This window comes from Haemaphysalis longicornis, unplaced genomic scaffold, assembly GCF_048455015.1.
Source record: "Haemaphysalis longicornis isolate Haplotype H1 unplaced genomic scaffold, Haemaphysalis longicornis Haplotype H1 scaffold_1, whole genome shotgun sequence".
Taxonomy (NCBI): Eukaryota; Metazoa; Arthropoda; class Arachnida; order Ixodida; family Ixodidae; genus Haemaphysalis; species Haemaphysalis longicornis.
Window position 1 is genome coordinate 144,947,070 of NW_027526203.1, and position 20,627 is coordinate 144,967,696.

Here is a 20,627-nt window from a genome sequence, read left to right on the forward strand (position 1 = left end):
GCGCCTCCCCATTGGCGAAACCGTGGCGAAACTGGTCAGGCTCCTCCCACCGCTGCGCGCAGCGCGAGTCACTTCCCGCCGCCGGCACGCAATCGCGGACGCCGGTGTGAAAAAAAACGCGCGTGCAAGGCTCATAAAGATTCACAAATGCTTGCTGGGACGACGAAACCCAACAAGCATGACCGAACTCGAACGAAGTGCGAAGCGGCGGCTTGCGGTGGCGGCTGCAACGCCAGTGGCGATTAGGCTTACCACCGCGGAGGATATTTGATGGGCGCTTTCGTAAGCGGCGCGTGTCACGTTTTACAATGAAAATTTCGCCCACGTTATCCGCTTTTTTTCTCGCACGCCCCTCTCATATGCCCCTCGAGTTGCGTTTCAGCGAGAGGTTAGAAGCGGTCGCTGGAGCTACCCGCATCGCGCGGGTGGTCTCCGCGGCTGCGTCAGCGCGCCTGTGGCTTGCGGGGCGCGTTTTGCGTTTTTGCAGGGAGAAAACGCTGCGTGCGGTTCACGCTGATGCCGATTAAGCAGTAGACGATTAAGCTCTGACAGAAACAGTGCGCCAGCCGTGTATGCACGCCACGCAGTTTGTAGGCAAGGGACTTAATCAGACTCCGTGGCTGGCTGCATCCGCAGCATTGGGCGACCCGTGTCGCCGTTCGCGTTTTATTGGGACCCCATTTCGGCGCTTGCGTCTCCCAAAATCTACTTCTACAACTTAAATATCGTGCCTCGTTCTCCATGAAACTTCGTTACATTGAAATTCCGGCAAACGGGACTTCGTTACACAGAGGGTGAAAATACATGGTGTGCATACGCTTGAAGTTACAAAAAATTCCGTGGTTCGTTACATCGAGGGTTTCGTTACATTGAAGTTCGTTACATCGAGGTTTAACTGTACCTACTTGTTCTGGACAGTTGCGGCTTTCCATTTTATTTATTTTTTACTTTTCTGCAGCGTCGACAAGTTTGTCGTTCAGTTTGCCACACAAGTTCTTTGGCAAAACGTTCGTGCTGCACCGCACAATGTGTTTTAGCACTGCTTCACTCGTGTGACCATTCTCACAGGCGTCGAAGTCAGATTTTTCTTTGTTGGCCAGCAGTTGCAGTGTCAGCTTCATGACGACCTGGCGCTGTTCGGGCATTAGAAGGAGTTCTGGTTGCGTAGCGAGCAGTTCTACGACAACGTACCTGTAAGCAACAGCGTTCAGTGCAAACATCGAGGGGTACACTAGACCTCCTCGGTCTAACTGCTTCACAAGATCGTAGTGTTCATGAGCGGCAGACACTGTGATCGTCTTATCAACAGTCAACTTGCCCCCTACATTTTTCGCATTTCAACTTCTTTAGGGCCCCATAGACTGCGTATCCTGCAACTTAGACCAGGACTGGAAGGACGTCCTGCACCTGCGATGCAGTCTCGGTGCTTACAAGTACGTTGCAGCTGGGGAGTTGCACCTCGGCCTGCTTCCGAACACATTTCCCATTGCTGATGAGTGGAAACCATTGGCAAAGTGCTCTGCAGGCGCAGCTTGTTTTCCACTTCATAAATCTGCCTGATGGAAACGTGGTACTGCGCACCTGCCCGTTGTCTATACTTCCCGAAGCAGTCCTCTTTCCAAAAAGAACATAAGACATCCGAAGCTCTTTTAAGCTGTACCTAACGAGCTCCACAAGCGCGTAGGTGGTGTGCTCGAGGGCAGCGTGGGTCCCCTTCGTCAAAGTACCCTTGTCCAGTCCTTTGCTTTTCCAGTCGTCCAGCCATGTGAGCAGCATGCGCAAGAAGCCGATTTTCGGATCGTTGCCAATGGAAAACACGGGTTGTTAGAACTGGCCTCTCAGCCTCTTTCCGTTCCACGGAGTTTTTACAATTTTCCACCACTTGAGGACGATTTCAATGAAAGTAGCAGTGGCGTCAAAGGAGGAGAGGTTGTGCTTCGTTTCAAGAGCATGCAACGCCCCAGGCAAGAAATCGTTGAATATTTGGAGAGCAAGCTTTACGTTCTTCCTTTCAATATTCGAAGGGTAAATGGGTTTTCTTGACAGCCCGTACCCATGCTTCAACAGTTGGTCAGTCTCTTTGCTGTGAAGCTCTCTGATTGTCGCAAATAACTCTGTTTGCATGTGCTCTGGCTGTGCCCTTTCTGTTTGAATCTCAGAAAAGTAGAAGCAAACTTGGTCATTCTTCTGGTTTACCCAGTTATAATAGTAATAATAATAATAATAACAACAATAGTCTTTATTTCCATCAATACAAGTAGTGATGGAGGAGGTGGGAGTGAAAGCTAAAATTGCTTGACGGAGCTTCCACCACCCTTACAGCTGGCAAAGACAGCAAACCGCAATAGAGGGCAGAGTTTGACATTGTACTCCGGTCTGCCTAGCAAAAAAAAAAGAGAAGAAATGACATTTTACTACGCTCAGCGTAATGAAAAAAAAAAAGGAAAAATGACGCTCCACTACACTCTGCGTATTTCCTATGCATTTGCGTTTGTGTACTGGGTCAGTAACAAAGAACAGCGGCCTTGCAGGGTCTGACGGGTGCTGGTACACAATTCTGTTAGATGGAGGCGATTCGAAGAGGGACATCGCTTGTCTGTCCAGAGTTGTTGTCGCTCATGACGCACACGACCCGGTACCCGATCTCTTCCAGCCCGCTAAACGCATCTTTAAGCGTCTTGTGCCGTGCACGTGTAGCCTGTGCACTGGCACGATGTGCGCAGCTTCTTTGAGTTTGCACGGGAGGCTGAGCACCATGATAACGAGCGCACAGTTTGCAGCTTCAGTTTGGCTGAGCGCAACGCCTTTATAATCAAAGTGGGGTTTTATGTGGATTTCATCTACCATTACGGTCACAAAGTGCTGGTCATCTTTTAGGTCAGAAATTCGCCTTGCCATGTAACTAAGGAATGTTTCACTGCGATGTTCTTGTTGAGGGCTCGTACCATATGAAGAGCACACTGACCTGATTGTCATAGGATGTGGCAAGGTGATGCTTCTATGGCTGCGTATGTAAGCGTATGCATAGGGTGATATCATGAAGAGAAGGCAACAAACACCATGAAATGAGATGAGTAGCGTCTGTGCTGTTTGCTTGCTAGTTATAAAGTAACCTGCTCTTTCAGGAAACGAATGCAGGCCGCGCTGTCTTCCTCTTGGGACGTAGAAAACTGATCATGCAGTAAGCAAACAGCGTCGTAAATTTCTGCGACTGAGTTGGACTTCACGCTGCCGTCCCACTCCTCGATGCCTTCAAGGAGTTGCACAATATATATCCCTTTTGCTGGTGGCAGTGTCTGGAACGCACACATTTGCGCCTAGCTTTTTTTTGGCTTTTTTCATGACATGTGCTGTCACGCTCAAGTCTCCTTTGACACAGAGTACTTCAGCCAGGGCACTTCATCTTTGACGATGTGAATTATGAGAAGTCTTTCATTTTTCTCAATTACGTGCCAGAACTTCCTCTCCTGACTCCTCAAGTGGCTGGCTAGTTCGCTGGCTCTGTCAAATGCCTTGTTGGATTCAGCAATGGCTTTCTGCAGGGCAGCGTGCTCCATGCGCACCCACTTAGTCCGGGTCTTCCTTCCCTACACATGTAGGCCGGACAGTTCGGGAACTTCATACATACAGCGTCCTGGCGAAGGCGCACAAGTTAGCGGCACTATGATGGTGCGGCCAGTGGCTTGATCTGCATGCGTGGCTACATAGATAATATCCGCATCCGTGAAGGGAAGTTCGCATACCTAGAAAAAAAAATTACCTCCAGTAAACAAACCCATTGGTGCTTGACATACAAAAGTGCAGCTTGTGAGCCAGGTATACGTGCACGTGTATTCTCTTACAATAAAAGAGCAATTCTATACCAAAATGAAAAAAAAAAAAAAAAAGAAAGCTTACCCTGGAATTTTCGGTGACAGTGAGGTTTTCTCGCGGCACCGTGTGTATCCATGCATTCCTCAATCTTTCTTCCCTCGGGAGCTTGAACACGTGTACCTTCGTGTTCCTGGTATAGTTGCTGCGGCATCATGGTACACAGCACTTGCACGGCATCTCAGCGTACTTCCTTTGACATTGCCAAAATTTGCAGACACGAAAACACTCGCAGGAACACGCAAAAAACAAGCGACTCGACGGCGAACAGATGCACTTAAAAAAAGACACGCCGGGAAATTCCGAATCTGCGGGGCAGTAGGGGCACCCTGCAGCCGGATGTGTGATTCCGCGATATCGTGCTGACAGCTGGGGTGATCGCCTCCGCGGGACTTGTCAGCTGTCCTATCCATCCGCCCTATTAGCTGACGTAGCACGAGTGGGAAGGGAGAACTAAGGCTTTTTCCCTTTCCAGTCGGTGTTGGTTGGGAAGGTTCATGAAGAGGATGAGGGAAATTGCAGCGGGAAGGTGCTCTGCGAGCTCAGCTTGGCAGGCTGCTTGAGCCCATGGAGCCGGAAGATAGGGGGGCGGGGGTTAAAACGGCCCATTGCCGCAGGCACAGGCAAGGGACCAGGTAATGTCAATTAAAACGAACGCGTACTAAAAACCTTCATAGTTGCGACGGTGAAAGAGAGGGCAGCAGCACCTGATGGACAAAGTGATTGCGGTCACAATTTGTTTCCATGGCTTCACAGCGAAACGCCAACCACAGCAGCTGTGCAGTTTCTTCGCCCGCAGCAGATGTTGATGGTGCTGGCCTCGCCTCTGCTCAGTGCTTGTGACGTTATCTGGCTGCCCTAGGAAGCGACGTTTCCCTTCTGTCTGGCTCTTTCTCTATGCTCGAGCCCCAAGTGAATGTTCCTTTGTGGCAATGTTTTTCAAGCGGAGGCACTGGTCAAGAACTCACTTTTGTGTACTAATTTTTTTCCAATGTAAATTACTAGTCTAAAAAATACAACTTGTAGCTGAAGTAGTTGCTGAAATGTCACCCTTAGCCCGCTACTAGAGCATGCCTCGATGCACAGGTGTACTCTTGGCACGTAACCCCCTCTCCTTCCCCGCCTTCCATTTTTTAGCGGGAACCATTGGTGGAGCACATAAGGTATTTTAGCGCTCAGCAGGGAGACTTCAAATATGTGGCATAGTAAAACATGTTGCAATACATTCTTGAGCCGCCTAACCAAAAACTGATTGCAAATAATTTGGACCCGCCGCGGTGGCTGTGGCTAAGGCGTTGCGCTGCTGAGCACGAGGTCGCGGGTTCGATTCCCGGCTGCAGCGGCCGCCTTTCTGATGGAGGCGAAGAGCAAAACCACCCGTGTGTACGAGATTTCGGCGCACGTTAAAAGACCCCCAGGTGGTCAAAATTAATCCGGAGCCCTGCACTACTGCGTGCCTCATTGCCTGCGTTGCGTCGGCGCGTTAAACTCTACAATCAATCAGTCAAGCAAATAATGTGGACGGACACTCAAGACTGTGGGAGGGAATAACAAACGCAAAAGAATTGAATTTTATTTTGAGCAATGTGATCCTCTGCCTGATGGTAGGTTGATCGTGATTACGCCTTCTTCTATCGCGACAATCCCTTCGGTGTCTGGTGTGTAACCTTTGCTTCGTAAAGGTTGCTCTGGTATCGGCGGGGAGTAGTTGCTTTGCTTGCCCCTTGCATCTTGGGAGGCGTACTTCCATGGTTGTCTGTTTCACAGCTGCCGCTGAGGTAGACTCTTTCAAGGGTGCGATTGCGTCCTCTCATTATCGTCATCATGGTCCTCTTGTTGCCGTTGTGCCATTTTCTTCTCTGTTGCTGTGACTGGAGATGCTTAGACCTTGTTGGCCCCGTCGCATACACTATTAGTGTAAGTTTGCTTCGCTGTTTTTGTAATCAGCGTGTTTGAAATACTGGTGGTGGATGCGCCTCTAACACACAGGCCACGGCACATTCACTAGGTCCACTTTCAATAGGTAGAGCCAAAGACCAGCTGTGGTGCAGGCTCTCTGTGCTGTGCTCGCCCTGGCTCGTGCGTGTCATTTCTCCCCTTGGGGTCTTTGCTTCAGCTAGCCTCTTTGCTAGGATTGAGTCTCTTGTGTGAAGTTGACTCCCGTTCCAGTTGGAGCCTTCTTTCCGTGTTCACTACCCTGCATTAGCGTGCTGTATGCTGGCAGGGCTAATGTACTCGGGCAGGCTGCAGCTGCGAGGTGGAGGGGTTCATTTGGTAGGGCCTTGCGCCAGTAATTTCAGAACCCTTGGGGTGCAGCACGTTGTTCGGCTTGGCTTCTCTTGGTGGTGGTAAATTGCCAGGGCAGGGCTTTGTCAGTGTTGCCCTGGTAGTCCATCAGTGCCCAGCCGTAGAGGGCTTTTGTGATTAGGCCAGCCCTGTTTTTGTTTTTTTCCCCACATCTGGAAATGTTTAAATGATAAAATGTTGTTAAGCGCTTGCTATATTCATTGTCGGTGCTTGCTGACAGCTGTGGAAGTCCCAAGAATAGCTTCAAACAGACAGTTTGCATCTCTGTGCACTTATGGTGTCCATGAAGTTGCAACTTTTATGGGAATATCTCGGCCTATTGCGAGCTTCACTGTGTACCATATGAAGGGCAAGCCACAAAATGAGCTCGTTTACTGCTGTCAGGCTTACCGTGGGGAGCACGGTCTCTTTGTCTGCCGTGCCCGTTTGTTTTCTCAAGGTCGGATGCAGCATTCAACTTCCAAAGAAATGACAGTGTTTTCTACAGGGTTCGCACAGGTCCTTGAAAACCTTGAAAACCCTTGAATTCAGAAGTGTCAATTTCAAGGCCTGGAAAGGCCTGGAATTTTTTAATGGTCCTTAAATATCCTTGATTTTTATAGAGAGAATCAATGGCCCTGTCTTTTCACAAGAATTTAAAGGGGCCCTGAAAGGCATTTTGAGCACACTAAATGAACTAGCGCAACCGTTAGATTGGGTCGTCAACGTCCTCTGTGCCAAGTATTACTCTTTTACGCGCAGCGGAAAGCTCACACTTTTGTTGCAAAGTTTGTCATTTTTTTCTCACCCTTTCCTTCGTGTTTTTGGACGCCGCCATCTTCACATGTCTACATCATCGATTCCCAGATGTTCGTCATGAGCTAGACATCCTGCTATTGGGCGGCTTTTTCACGCACTTCCGGCTAAGAGATGAGTCGTCTGCTCAGCGTCGGCTCGCCGGCTGATCTGCCAGCGTAGTGCCGGAGTGCTTGGACATTTTACGACAAACGAAACAAGTGTAAACAAACGCTTAACCGTTCGTATTGAATGCAACACGGCCATAACACGACATGGATATTCTCTTACCTGAGTACGTTCCATAAAGAAAGCGTTGAAGCCCCGTGGCACTTCTTTCGTGCAATCGCAGAGAACGCCCTGAGCCGAATGCCCGGGTTTGACGCATACATTTTATTCAACTTCAAAACAATCCAGAGATGCGTTTCTAACGAACACAACGTCACAACATGCGTTGAAAGTCTGAGCCACGATTGACAGAGGATGGGTTGCCTCCTGCCCGTCGTAAATTCGGTACTCACCTCGCGCGCGGTTTGCGGGGACGAACAGCAAGTCACTTAAGGGGGGACGTGGCTTTCAAAATCAACTTTTTTATTTCTGAGTGGATTTTGATGAAAATTGGCACAGCAACTGGAAATGCTTCTGTGATAACACCATCAAAATTTCAAGATAATATTTTGATAACTTTTTTATTTATTAAATTTTCTTTCTGTTCCGCTTGTACCGAGCTTGAGCGACTTATAAAACACGATAGAAAACTTGTTCGAAGTGCTTTGCATTCCCAAATGAATGGGCGAGGTCGTGACAGTTTTAGAATTTTTTTTTTACAAAACAATATTTTTTAGTTTTCATTTTTTTAGAGGTTAATGTGCAACAGGCATGTTGATTGTGAACGACTATTTGAGTAAAAAAGTCACAAAAAACAAATCTGGAAAACCAAAAGTGTCACGACCTGAACTGTTCATCAAGGAATGTAATGCAAGAAACGGAATCAAAATAGACCCAGTGGTCACGAAGAAATCCCTGGTACAAGCGACATAGGTGGCAAAAAAAACTGTTTTGAGAAAACGGCTTCCGAAGTTGCAACATAGGTTTCACTTATCAAAAGTCGCCACGGTTGCAGCCTTTCATGTCCTTTTGAACGTGGGGCTTCTGGAAGGCCTTGCATTGAAATTGGAGTGCCTTTTACAGCCTTTCTCTTTCCAGAAAACATCATTTTCAGCTCCTCCGTGAAGAGTACATACCCCCTTTGCAAACCAAACGGAGGGGAAGATGGGTTTCAATGGGCTTTCAATGCAAAGTAGGTTAGCTGGTTGGCTGTATCACACTGGACAACCTCCTTTTGCAGTGTTGTCACCATGGCAACAAGTTAAGCATTTTTTTTTACTTAAATTTGAACATTTTTGGCTTTTTTTATGTTTTATCTTGCCTGGCACAGCAACTTAGTACTCATACGTGCAGTTGTTCATTGCCAAAAGTTTGCATACCACAAGGATGAAAATGAGCTACTTTGAAGCTTGGTAGAGTATTCTGCATAACTCCCAACTTCAATGCAAGAGCATATTTTTTTACTACTTTTGACATTCAAGGCATCCAATATTTCTCGCAGCACAGCCAGTATGCCCTAAGCAATGGTATCAATAATTTCCCTAAAAAAAATCACTGTTAAATGCTGCCACAGTAACGTACATTTTTAACGCAGAGAGCATCTTTTTATTCCTCTATTATTAACTCAAACCTGTTTGCATGAAAATTACAAGTGTACGGGAAACGTAGCGCAAGAAAGGCGATATGGCTCGCGCGCATCGCAGCGCACGCTTACCGCGACATATCGAACTTTGATTATACCTGATATGGCTGGTCAGGTCGCTTTTAAGATTAAATCTAACGTCGCAGGCATTAATTACAACTACTGGCGTTCAATCGTAACCGGTTGCCCAGTCATGTGATGCTCCAATGCGCGTCGGCTATGCCGTGCGCGCCGCAGCGTTTGACGCGTCGACCGTTTCTTTATCAAGGCTAGCGAGCCCACAGTCAAAACACAGCAATAACTAAGCGTGTAAACATCGCAAATCCGGCTAAAAGTTCACTTCACGAACCGCTTTCGCAAGCGCGCACATCGCTTCACCCTCCAAGGTCTGGCGACGGTAGAGTCACGCGCACCACGAAGCGTTCGATGACCTCCGCCTTTCGAGCCACACAACTTTCCGTAATCTGGCTCGTTAGCTCTGGCATTCCCATCGCGAAAACGTGCGTGTTGAATACCACAGATTGAACAGAAACTCGGCCGAGCGAAGCGGCGAAAATGAACTCAATCCGCTCGCTACGCAGCTCAGGCGGCCGCCATCTTGCGTTGCGCCCGCGACATCCAATCAGGAGGGTCGCTGGTCTGCGCCCCGACCGGAGGACCAATAGCGCTTCAGCATCTATTTCTAGCTTCGTTTGTGCGTCGTTTCTTTTCTGCCGTTTGTGCGTTTGTGAATGAACGAAGATACAAGAGACGAGCGGAACCGGAAAGGCGATCGCTCGGCCGATCTAACCATATCAAAATGGCCGCGCCCGGTGGCACCGTTGTGGAGATAGAGCGCTCCGAAAATTGCCGTTTTTTCGCCCTTTTGCGCTGATAGTTTGACACCGCGCCTGACAAAAGTATTTTTTTATGCCACTTTGCGACGCTTTTCAGCGTAAAAACTTTGCAGACGCACAGAATAGGAAACATAGAAGCCGAATATGTGGGTTTCAAAAAACGATGTTTTGGTCATTTTTCCGAAGTTGAAAGCCGCGTCCCCCCTTAACTCTGGCGCGCAAGCCGAGATGGCTTTTAGCCACGCACACTGCACATACCCCATGCGAGGTTGAGTCGTACGTCGCTCGAGAAAGATAATCCAGACCATGGGAAGCACTATCCACCCGCAGAAGCACAACGTCGCATTTCATCGCGAAACAAAGGCGTCCACAACACACACACACCATCGCCTCCTGTAATGCCAAACGCATCTCGCACTTCCCAATGGGAGTCTTGAGTGGTACACTTGAGGGGTACGCCTGCAGTGCCCACATGTCGCGAAGTGGGGCCCCAAGCTGAACCGGGATCACGCAACCGTAACTGACTTCTGGAGCGGTTTGTGCCTTGTTGGCAAGGCAACTGATGTTTGAGATTGTTAAAGAAATGGCGCTCGCTCCAGCGCTCAGAAAGCTCAGAGTTGCGGCGGAGCATGTTTTGCCAACGTTGCCGCTCTCCACCACGCGTCGCCCCAAGCTGAACTGGTCACATGATTGAAGCGTTTTGTGCACGGGTTCTGTATCGGTTTAATATGACTTTTTCACATGCCGCCGGCAGGAATTACGACCGCCGCAAAATAAAACCCGGCACCAGCGGGGCCACATCTGATACGGCGCTTTTTGGATAAACAGTGCGCGGTGCATCAAGGGAACGAGCGCACGACCCTCCCTGTGTGGCTGCGAGTTCGCCGCCGATAGAAAGTCATGTGCCGCCAGCAACGTACACCGCGAAAGGGCAAGGCCAGGCCGCCGCATACATGCGGCCAGATTTTTCGTTCGCTTTTCCAGCCTTGAGCGGAGTGCGGAATTAATGGTGTCAACAAAGCTTGCCCGTAGCAGACGACAGTCTGAGCAGCGCAATAGTGGAAGTACGTCACCGCTGCGGAGCGCAGCATCATGGGAGGCAAGGCTCGCGCGCAGTCAACAGCGGAGAGTAAGTCGAAAGGAGGAGGAAACGTGGAGCGACGATAATGCGCGGTTTTTGATTTACGATTTCTCAGCTAATACTCATCGCTTTAACAAAATTCTTGCGGGAGGAGATTGCAATGTAGGAGATTGCAAATACATTGCTTTATTTGGGTACATGTACATCCATGCATCGGCGGAAGGTATTTCAGGACCCCTTTAAGGGGGGACGTGGCTTTCAAAATCAACTTTTTTATTTCTTTGTGGATTTTGATGAAAATTGACACAGCAACTGGAAATGCTTCTGTGGTAACACCATAAAAATTTCAAGGTAATATTTTGATAACTTTTTCATTTATTAAATTTTCTTTCTGTTCCGCTTGTACCGAGCTTGAGCTACTTATAAAACATGATAGAAGACTTGTTCGGAGTGCTTTGCATTCCCAAATTGAACGGACGAGGTCGTGACAGTTTTAGAATTTTTTTTTTACAACACAATGTTTTTTAGTTTTCATTTTTTTAGAGGTTAATGAGCAACAGGCATGTCGACTGCGAACAACTATTTGAATTAAAAAATCACAAAAAATAAATCTGGAAAAACAAGAGTGTCACGACCTGAACTGTTCATCAAGGAATGTAATGCAAGAAACGGAATCAGTATAGACCCAGCGGTCACAAAGAAATCCCTGGTACAAGCGTCACAGGTGGCAAAAAAAACTGTTTTGAGAAAACGGCTTCCGAAGTTGCAACATAGGTTTCACGTATCAAAAGTTGTCACGGTTGTAGCCTTTCATGTCCTTTTGAACATGGGGCTTCTGGAAGGCCTTGCCTTGAAATTGGAGTGCCTTTTACAGCCATTCTTTTTCCCCAAAACATCATTTTCAGCTCCTCTGTGAACAGTACATAGCCCAGTTAGCAGACCAAACGGAGGGGGAGATGGCTTTCAATGGGCTTTCAATGCAAAGTAGGTTAGCTGGTTGGCAGTATCGCACTGGACTACTTCCCTTTGCAGTGTTGTCCCCATGGCAACAAGTGAAGCGTTTTTTTTACTTAAATTTGAAAATTTCTGGCTTCTTTTATGTTTTATTACTTTGCCTGGCGCAGCAATTCAGTACTCATACGTGCAGGTGTTCATTGCCAAAAGTTTGCATACCATAAGGGTGCAAATTAGCTACTTTGAAGCTTGGTATAATACTGCGCATAACTCCAACTTTGATGGAAGGGGTTTTTTTTCACCACTTCTGACGGCATCCAACATTTCTCGCAGCACAGTCAGTATGCCCTAAGCCATGATTATATGCATTGGTGTCAATCATTTCCCTACAACAATCAGTTAAATACTGTGACAGTAAGGCAAATTTTTAACGCAGAGAACATATTTTTATTCCTATATTCCTAAATCAAACCTGTTTGCATGATTATTAGAAGCGCACGGGAAACGTTGCGCAAGAAAGGCGATATGGCTCGCGCGCATCGCAGCGCACGCTTACCGCGACATATCGTGCTTTGATTGTCCCTGATATGGCTTGTCAGGTCGCTTTTAAGATTAAATCTAACGTCGGAGGCATTAATTACAACTACTGGCGTTCAATTGTAACCGGTTGCGCAGACATGTGATGCTGCAATGCGCGTCGGCTATGCCGTGCGCGCCACAGCGTTTGACGCGTCGACCGTTTCTTTCCCAAGGCTAGCGAGCCCACAATCAAATCACAGCAATAACTAAGCGTGTAAACATCGCAAACCCGACTAAAAGTTCACTTCACGAACCGCTATCGCAAGCGCGCACACCGCGTCACCCTCCGGGGTCTGGCGACGGTAGTCACGTGCCCCACGAAGCGTTCGATGACCTCCGCCTTTCGAGCCACACAACTTCCCGTAATCTGGCTCGTGATCTCAGGCATTCCTATCGCGATAACGTCCGTGCTGAATACCACCGATTGAATAGAAACTTGGCCGAGCGAAGCACCGAAAATGAACTCAAACCGCACGCTAAGCAGTTCTGGCGGCCGCCATCTTGCATTGCGCCGCGACACCCAATCAGGAGGCCCGACCGGAGGACGAATAGCGCTTCAGCATCTATTTCTAGCTTCGTTTGTGCGTCATTTCTTTTCTGCCGTTCGTGCGTTTGTGAATGAACGAAGATAAAAGAGACGAGGAGAACCGGAAAGATGAACGCTCGGCCGATCTAACGATATCAAAATGGCCGCGCCCGATGGCACCGTTGCGGAGATACAGCGCTCCGAAAATCGCCGTTTTTTCGCCCTTTTGCGCTGATAGTTTGTCACCGCGCCTGGCAAAACTATTTTTTTATGCCACTTTGCGACGCTTTTCAGCGGAAAAACTTCGCAGACATACAGATTAGGAAACATAGAAGCCGAATATGTGGATTTCAAAAAAACGATGTTTTGGTCATTTTTCTGAAGTTGAAAGCCGCGTCCCCCCTTAAAGCATTTGTCGTGGATTTTAGGTGTTAACAAATCTAAAGAAACGTAACAATCAAGCTGCAGTGTATTGCTTGAAATTTCAAAAAGTTTTGTGGATTTTCATTATTACGAGGCAACATTGGGAGCAGGCTTTTCACAATCCAATCCATATCACGACACAAGCCAGTGAAAGCCAGCTTCTGTTCTCTATCTTGCATCTTCCAATTCTGTGAACGTTTGCTCATTGCATGTTTGCTGTGCCTCATACGCTCCATCTGTGTTTGCTTTTACGTGCAAATGGTGGACGTGTACATAGTTCGTCCTGCCTTACAGCATCGTTTGCTGATTCAGTTTCAACTGATACTCTTGCTGACAAAGCAGGAGATGCAGGCAACATTAACGAAGTTTTGAAATCAAACAGCCTGAGCAAAACAACACGAGAAAAAACTCTAAATACCAACCATGAAATAAAAAATAAAGCTGGGGCAGCAGTCATGCACCTGGTAGTGGCTATCTAAATGTGCAATATTGTGCTTAGGTATTGTGCAATAAAAGACTGTTGCATTGTGTTGAAAAAGCTATAAATAATCCCAGATAAAGCATTAGATGGGGCCTTGAAAATGTGTTTTCTGGTCCTTGAAAGTCCTTGAAAACCCTTGAATTTTTGCTTTTGAAGCCTGTGCGAACCCTGTAAGCCACATATTTAGCTTATATTCCTTGATTGATTGGTTGATTGTAGGCCTTAACGCGCCAACGCAACGCAGGCGATGAGGCGCGCCGTAGTGGAGGGCTCCGGATTAATTTTGACCACCCGGGGATCTTTAACGTGCGCCGAAATCTCGCACACACGGGCGTTTTTGCTTTTCGCCTGCTTAATTCCTTGTAGTCCATATATTTCTAAAGTTTTTCTGCTGAAAACTGTCGCTTTACAGTAAAACCTCGTTAATTTGAACTCTGTTAATTTGAACTTACGGTTAATTCGAACTCACGCCCTGGTCCCGGCACAGCCCTGTACATTTCAATGGGGGAAAACTGCCGATAATTTCAACCCGTTTGTATCCAGAACGATTAATTCGAACTGGGATCCCCTGGTTTCCATTGCTCCTCGCAGAAGTCGGCCCAGGGTGATTACAATCTGTTGCAAACCCAGACCAAATCAAGTTAACTTTAGATGCAAAAGAACGAAACAGGAAAACGAGCGTAGCGCGTGCTGCTGCGACAGCTACTTCGCTTCCTCAGCGGGTGCCACACCGCCGCCGTCAGCGCTCCGGCGAATGCCATTGCAGGTTTTCTTCCGCGGTCGCTGGTCTGGGTTTGCGATCACGTGGCGTGCGGTACAAACGTGCAGTAGGGCTTAATTTGCGATAACGAGTCCAGAGGTGGCTTCTTTGTTTTCTGCCCGCGCAGTGTGGCATGATGTTCATTCATTCTACCACCCGCCCGATAATTCGAACTCCGCTTAATTCAAACAATTCTATGGTCCCCTTCGAGTTCGAATTAACGGGCTTTTCCTATATTAGAAAAAAGCTTATTAGTTAGTGAAGCAGAATAATATTTATTTGAAGGGCAATATTTCTGCAGCGGCACCCCCTGGCACGGCCCATTTAGTATCATTATGATGGGCGACCCTTGTCTTCAGTGTTTCGGCCACCTCTTTTATTGTCACTCACAAGCAGCCGTATGGCCGGAAAAGATTTTGTTTCAAAGCCGACAGCTTGGCAGGTTTTAAGATGCTAAGGTGGCTGCACCAAGTGTTGCTGTTCTGTTGGTATGGCACCTCGAGAAAAGGCCTTCCAAGGCATGCGAGGAGGCCCTGGCCACTTTTTAAATCTGCATTTCATTGGTAGCAAAAGCTGTCTTGAGAAGGCACAGTGCATTACGAAGGTGGTATTAAAATAGTGCACAACTAACTGGGTGGTCTGTTTCCAAAAAGTTTGATCGGGATTTCAGCATGGACCTGGGAAGGCACAAAGTTTGCACTCATGGACCTTTAGGGACTGTGGGAGATAGTTGTCTGAAAGGAAGTTGGGGTTGCTTTCAGAGAGGTGTAGGCAGAGTGGGATGCATTACATGGTGACAGTGCCTCACATTGGTGGGTTGGGCAAAAGATCGTTGTTTGCAAGTGGCATCCTTTGCTCTTGCCTTTAAGGGGGCCATGCAGACAAAATAGAATTTTGTTTTATTTGAAAGATTTCGTGTTTTATAGTGCCCTCAGCACTTGTGTGGAAGCAAATGATGCTTTATTCGCTGACAAATTAATCAATTTAAGCTAAAATTGATTCTCCCACCAAATTGTGTGTTTCTGTGATGTCTGCAAGGACATCATATGTGCTGGTGAGCCTTGTTTACCGTTAGTCAACCCAGATGGCGCTACCGTACTGCAGCGGGCCGTTTTCTGCCTTTGTTTTGTTTTTGACCGTATTTGTACCTGGCTTGTTTTTGTTAAGGTAGAAAATCAACGTTTCGTGAAACATGGTGTTAGCTGAACAAATATGGTCACGGAAGACACCGTTGCTTTTGCCAATTGGCCAGTGTGGTCTGAAATAACCCCTAAGTGCCGCAGTGCTGTGCAGCTAAAGCAGCATAGTGCGCGCAGTACCAACAGCAGTACGCATCGGTACTTCTGTGTTTACTTTCGTAACATCCACTGTTTACCCCACCATTCTTGCTGCAATAAAAACTACAGTGGAATCTCGGTCATACGAATCTCAAGGGGCGGCAAAAATATTCGTATCACCCGAAAATTCGTATCATCAGAAAACGAGAAAAAATGGAAATATGCTGCGCATGCGACAGGCGGCGGCAATATGGCGTCGGCTCTTGCCGCGAAGAGGTGCAGGTAGCTTCAGCAACCGCTTCTAACCTTTTGTTAAAACGGAGCTCAATGTGTAAATTAAATTGCTCATGCGGGAAAGGAGCTGACAGTATGGGAGAAGCACTATAAAATGTCATCTACGCCAAATATCCACCGCGGAGGTGGCCCAGCCAGCTGCTGCTAGCGCTCCGAAATTGCCGCAATCACAATGAGGCGCGCGTCTCCCTATTGGCGCAAGTCGTGAGGCTCCTCCCAATGCAGTTAGCGGTAACCGAGGCAGAGGCTGGCGCCTGGGTGCCGGGCTGAATCGTCAGCGCGGGCGTCAAAAGAACGCGCGCTCATCGCCGACGCGACGCGCGCACACGAACTCAAGCCTGAACCGCATGCCATTCGGGCGCGTCGGCGTTTGCGCGCGCGTTCTTTTGACGCCCGCGCTGACGATTTCACCCCCATGTCAGATTTTACCTCGCTCGTAAAATGACGCGCGACGCGCGCGGCAGTGGAAGGAGCCTGCCGACTTGCGCCAACGGGGAGGCACGCTCTTCATGGCGGCAGTTTGAAAGCGCTCCGGACAGCCCGCTGGCTCCGCCGGAGATGTTTAGGCTTACCACGGTGGCGGATATTTGATAGGCGCTTTCCCTAGCCGCGCGGACGATGCTTTACAGTGTCGTTTTCGGACTCATCAGCTCCCTTACTTCATAAGCAACTTCTTTTGTTCTTTAAAGAGCGGTCAGAAGCGGTCGGTCGAGCCACCCGCCCTACTTCGCGGCCGTTGACGCCGCCATGTTGCCGCGGCTTACCGCGCCGCGCGCTGGTGGTATTCGCGGTGGCGTCAGCGCGCCTGTGGCTTGCGCGGCGCGTTTTCGTGAGCAGAAAACGCTCCATGCAGTTCACGCTTAATGATTTTGTGCCTGCGTGCGACCAAGGCCACACGGCCGCACATACACTCCCGCCTCCCGTCCACGCCGCAGTCATCTGCTCGCGGCTCGCGTGTTCGTATCACCCGCACCGGGTGATAAATGCGAACGGATCATCCGAATTTTTTTACATTGCGTACAATGCATTTTGGCCGGGGAATTTTGAAAATTCGTGTCACAACGAAATTCGTATCAACCGAATTCGTATCACCGAGATTCCACTGTATGTGCCCTAAATGTAAGTGCAAATATCTCGCTCAGCATGTTATAAGCCCTGCCTAACTTGCGTTTGCTCTTGCCGGCCTTAACCAATCGCACAGCTGGCACATATGACATCATAAGTTCTGTTGCAGGAAATGAGCTAGTAGGTCGCACGGCCATTTCCTTTTTCCCTAATTATGTAGCTTATTTAGAGAAAGTGCGTTAAAAAGGGGGTTCAGTATGGTTCTAATGAGGCAATCTTTCAAATGAACCAAACTTGCGTTTTGTCTTGTTTAGGTTTTGGGCTCATGTGTAGGGGGTCGTAGCATGGTTCCACAGTATGCCAACGAGGAATAACTAATTTCTGGTGTTACGAGTATGCCCGTAGCTGCCACGTCTTGTGCTACTACAGTCAGTAAGTACAGGCTGAGCCTTCAGTGTATGATGCCGAAGTGACTGCCTCAGCGCGCATGTGCATGTATGTGTACGGGCGCAGTAGTAACAGTGGCGTGTACGGTCTCCCCGTGCAGGGTGCAGCTCGCGCTTTGCGGCCAAGTCGAGCCTGTACGTGCACCTGAAGAAGCACGCCCAGCAGGGGGGCGAGCGGCTGGTGTACGCCTGCCCCGTGGGCAGCTGTGCCCGGCGCTTCCTCTCGCGGGGCGCCCTGTGCCAGCACATCGAGCGCTCGCACTCGCTCGTCGTCCTCGGTGAGCCACACGGCGGGACACTGGGGTGATTGATGGGAGACACTAGCCCTGGTATTCCGAGTCCTTCCTCCACTCCGTCCTCCGGTCGTGGAGATCCTTGAGATCGATTTCCCTATTCATAAGCATTGTGGAATCCTCCCCTCAGCCGAGTGGAGGGAGCAAATGGAGTGGAGGAGGGACTCAGAATACGGCCTTCCTCAACACGGAACCTGGCACGGCACTGCTTACGGGCCTCGTGTCATTGTGGTTACGCGGCCGTTACTGGCACCGTACACCAGGGGGGTGACAGGGGTGCCAAAAAAGCAGTCGGGAATGGACATGCTTTGTAAAAACCTTTGCCCCCTCGTCTTTGGTTCTGAAACTGAGCGAAGCCAGAGTGAAGGTTGAGCATTGTTCCCTCGCCCAACGTTGCTACCGTGCAGGCTATTATGGAGCCTTTCTGCTGGCTTAATTTTCTCATCCCTGTTGTGTGTGCGTAATTTTACCAAGCTAAAAATTTAGTTAAATAATGAATACTAGTGAATTCTTGACAAATGCATGCAGCAATGTTGTGTAATGGAGATTTGGTATTGGTAAAGATACATGAATTTCTTTTATCAACATCATCTTAAAAAAAAAAAGGCTTTTTTTTTTTTCTCGACACCATTAGCTTTGTCTTTGCTGTGCTTAAGCCTTTCTACACTTTTTGACCATGAGGAAGACAATGTGGTAACGGATATCATTCTCCTGGTTGGTAGTTGAGGGTTGCGAAATGGAAGACTACGCCCGATGCGAAAGCTCTGCTCAGTCATATGTGTTCCCCGCAATAAAAACAGATAGCTTCTGGCAGCACTAGTAACAAGATACTTTTTGTCTGACAGGATGTCGCAATATAAATGGCACGTCGAATTATTTTACTACTGGGATGCACTGTTGTAGTGCTGTAGACCACTGGCAAAATACAAGGTGCTGTGGAAGAACCTCTTTGTCCAGCTTTCAAAGATTGTGAAAGGCCAAAACTGGCACATAATGGCTGGGACAGTGTCCTCATTATTATAGGGCTTAGAGCACGTAGCACTTGGCACCTGCTGCCAGGCGAGTGGAAACCAAGGGCAGTTTTCCTGCCAATACAGCTGCATTCTGAATTGAAGTGGGTCACGTCTTCCTGCACCATGGGGGGTCGCACTGCTGCAACCACAGCTCTAAGCACTCCGTGGCCTCAGTGATTTTCAGTGACTGTGACCTTGTTGGGTTGTTCCTCCGGCAAAGAGTTGCACCTATCGCCAGAGCGCGATGTCTGCCGCTGCTAACATCACAGTAAAAAGTAAAAAGGCAACAGCTTTGTTGCCAAATGCAGCTTCTTTTGATCTGGATGAGGTGTTTTGGGAGCTTCGAAGTCGACAGCAAAAGTCTTTTTGGCAGCTTCGAAGTTGACAGGAAAACTCTGGTTTATATGCGTTTAACAGGGAGGGGGGGGGGGCTTTTTCATTTGAGGATGAAACCACTTTTACCAGGAGCTCACGTTTTAAACTGTGCTATGCTAACTGTTTTACACTGAGTTATGAGGGGCTGTCTAGTTGCCCATTATTGTTGCAGTACAGCTACTCTGGTGCAAGTCTTTTTTTGGATTCCTGCAGTACCGCCTTGTAGTGGTTCGGTGACTGGACTGCTGCAAATCGAGTTGAAAAGTGTGTTCTCCCGTTTGAAAGAGAACATCATGACTTCCAAAACTAGAAGTACTACAGTGTAGACTGCTTATAACGTATGTCATGGGAGCCACGAAAATCCGCACTATAAGCAGTACCGCACTATAAACAAACCATGCGCGAATACAGTCAAAACGCAAACTACCTTTCAATCATTCTTTGTTTATCATCACGCTAACGAGCGCCACCTAAAAACGGAAGTATGGTCTTTCGCATTAGACGCTGCTGCATAGTCTAAATCCTGAGCATGGCTTTAACTTATACTTTGTTTCTGTTTTTGAGGGATCTACGTTTACTAGCTTATAGAAGAATGGATGCCGCGGAGAGGGAAGCAGCCTAGGTTATGCCGGCGACACGTGATATGGAGGCAAGCCTTTTTTTTTTTTTTTCTGCACTTTTTTTTTTTTCTGCATCTGGTCCTGCACTTTTTTGTACAAAAACCTATGAAAAATCGAGGCCCATAAAAAAAATCATGTTCTGTATGTGGTTTTTATTTCAAATTCAATTCGACATTCGATTCAAAAGTTACTATTTTGCATTTGCACACATATACTAATTAAGCTAGCGTGGTATTATTGGTAGAACCATTTGTGCGCTGACAACTGTGACAGCAAAGCTAGAGTTTCAGTGGGCATCTGATAGGGCTGGCTCATTGCAGGTGTTCCCACCACCTATGCACACTTCAGTAGGTGGTGTGCCGAGTTGGAGAGCACACCAGGATGTGTTTCGCAGCGGTCCTTTCTGCTGCTTTGCTGCTGCTGCGTCTTCTGGCTGCACGGAGACGCCGACGACCTGAGCTCCCTCCCAGGTGCTTTGCCCCTAAAAGGTGCGCCATATCCCGTTTCAGACGACGGGCCGTCCCGGGAGGAGGAGGAGGCCGCAGCCGTGGCCTCGGTCTCGTCGAGCCGCCCATCGAGCCCCGACCTGTTCACCGGTCTGGTGCAGGAGAACCAGAGCGGGGCAGCACGCACCGACTATGCCCACCACGGACACCACCGCCTCCTGCCTGGTAAGAGGGAAGGGGTAACGGAGGAGACAGAACAGTTGAGGGGTCATGTGCAGGTCAAAAGCAGGCCACCTGCTACTCTGCCAGCATGGTTACGTGCGTGTACTGTAAAGGTACCGGGGGTCTTTCAAGGACCTGGCCCGAGCCAGCCAGTTGGGGCTGAGGGACGCGGAGTAGCAATGTGGGAAATGATACAGCAGCCTGGTTATGAACATTTCACTAGAATAATTGCCTA

The 20,627-nt window shown here is 48.4% G+C and overlaps 1 protein-coding gene and 1 pseudogene across 1 annotated transcript in view; one reads left to right on the top strand and one right to left on the bottom strand.

Moving 5' to 3' along the window:
• Positions 1–20,627, top strand: part of LOC144137573 (uncharacterized) — a gene marked incomplete in the record, with an annotated part of 67,461 nt that overhangs the window by 24,906 nt on the left and 21,928 nt on the right. Inside the window, 2 exon segments of the mRNA XM_077669498.1 lie at positions 17,525–17,701; positions 20,234–20,395. Of these exon segments, the coding sequence (XP_077525624.1) occupies positions 17,525–17,701; positions 20,234–20,395 (339 nt within the window).
• LOC144174338 (uncharacterized) lies at positions 2,317–3,557 on the bottom strand (annotated as a pseudogene).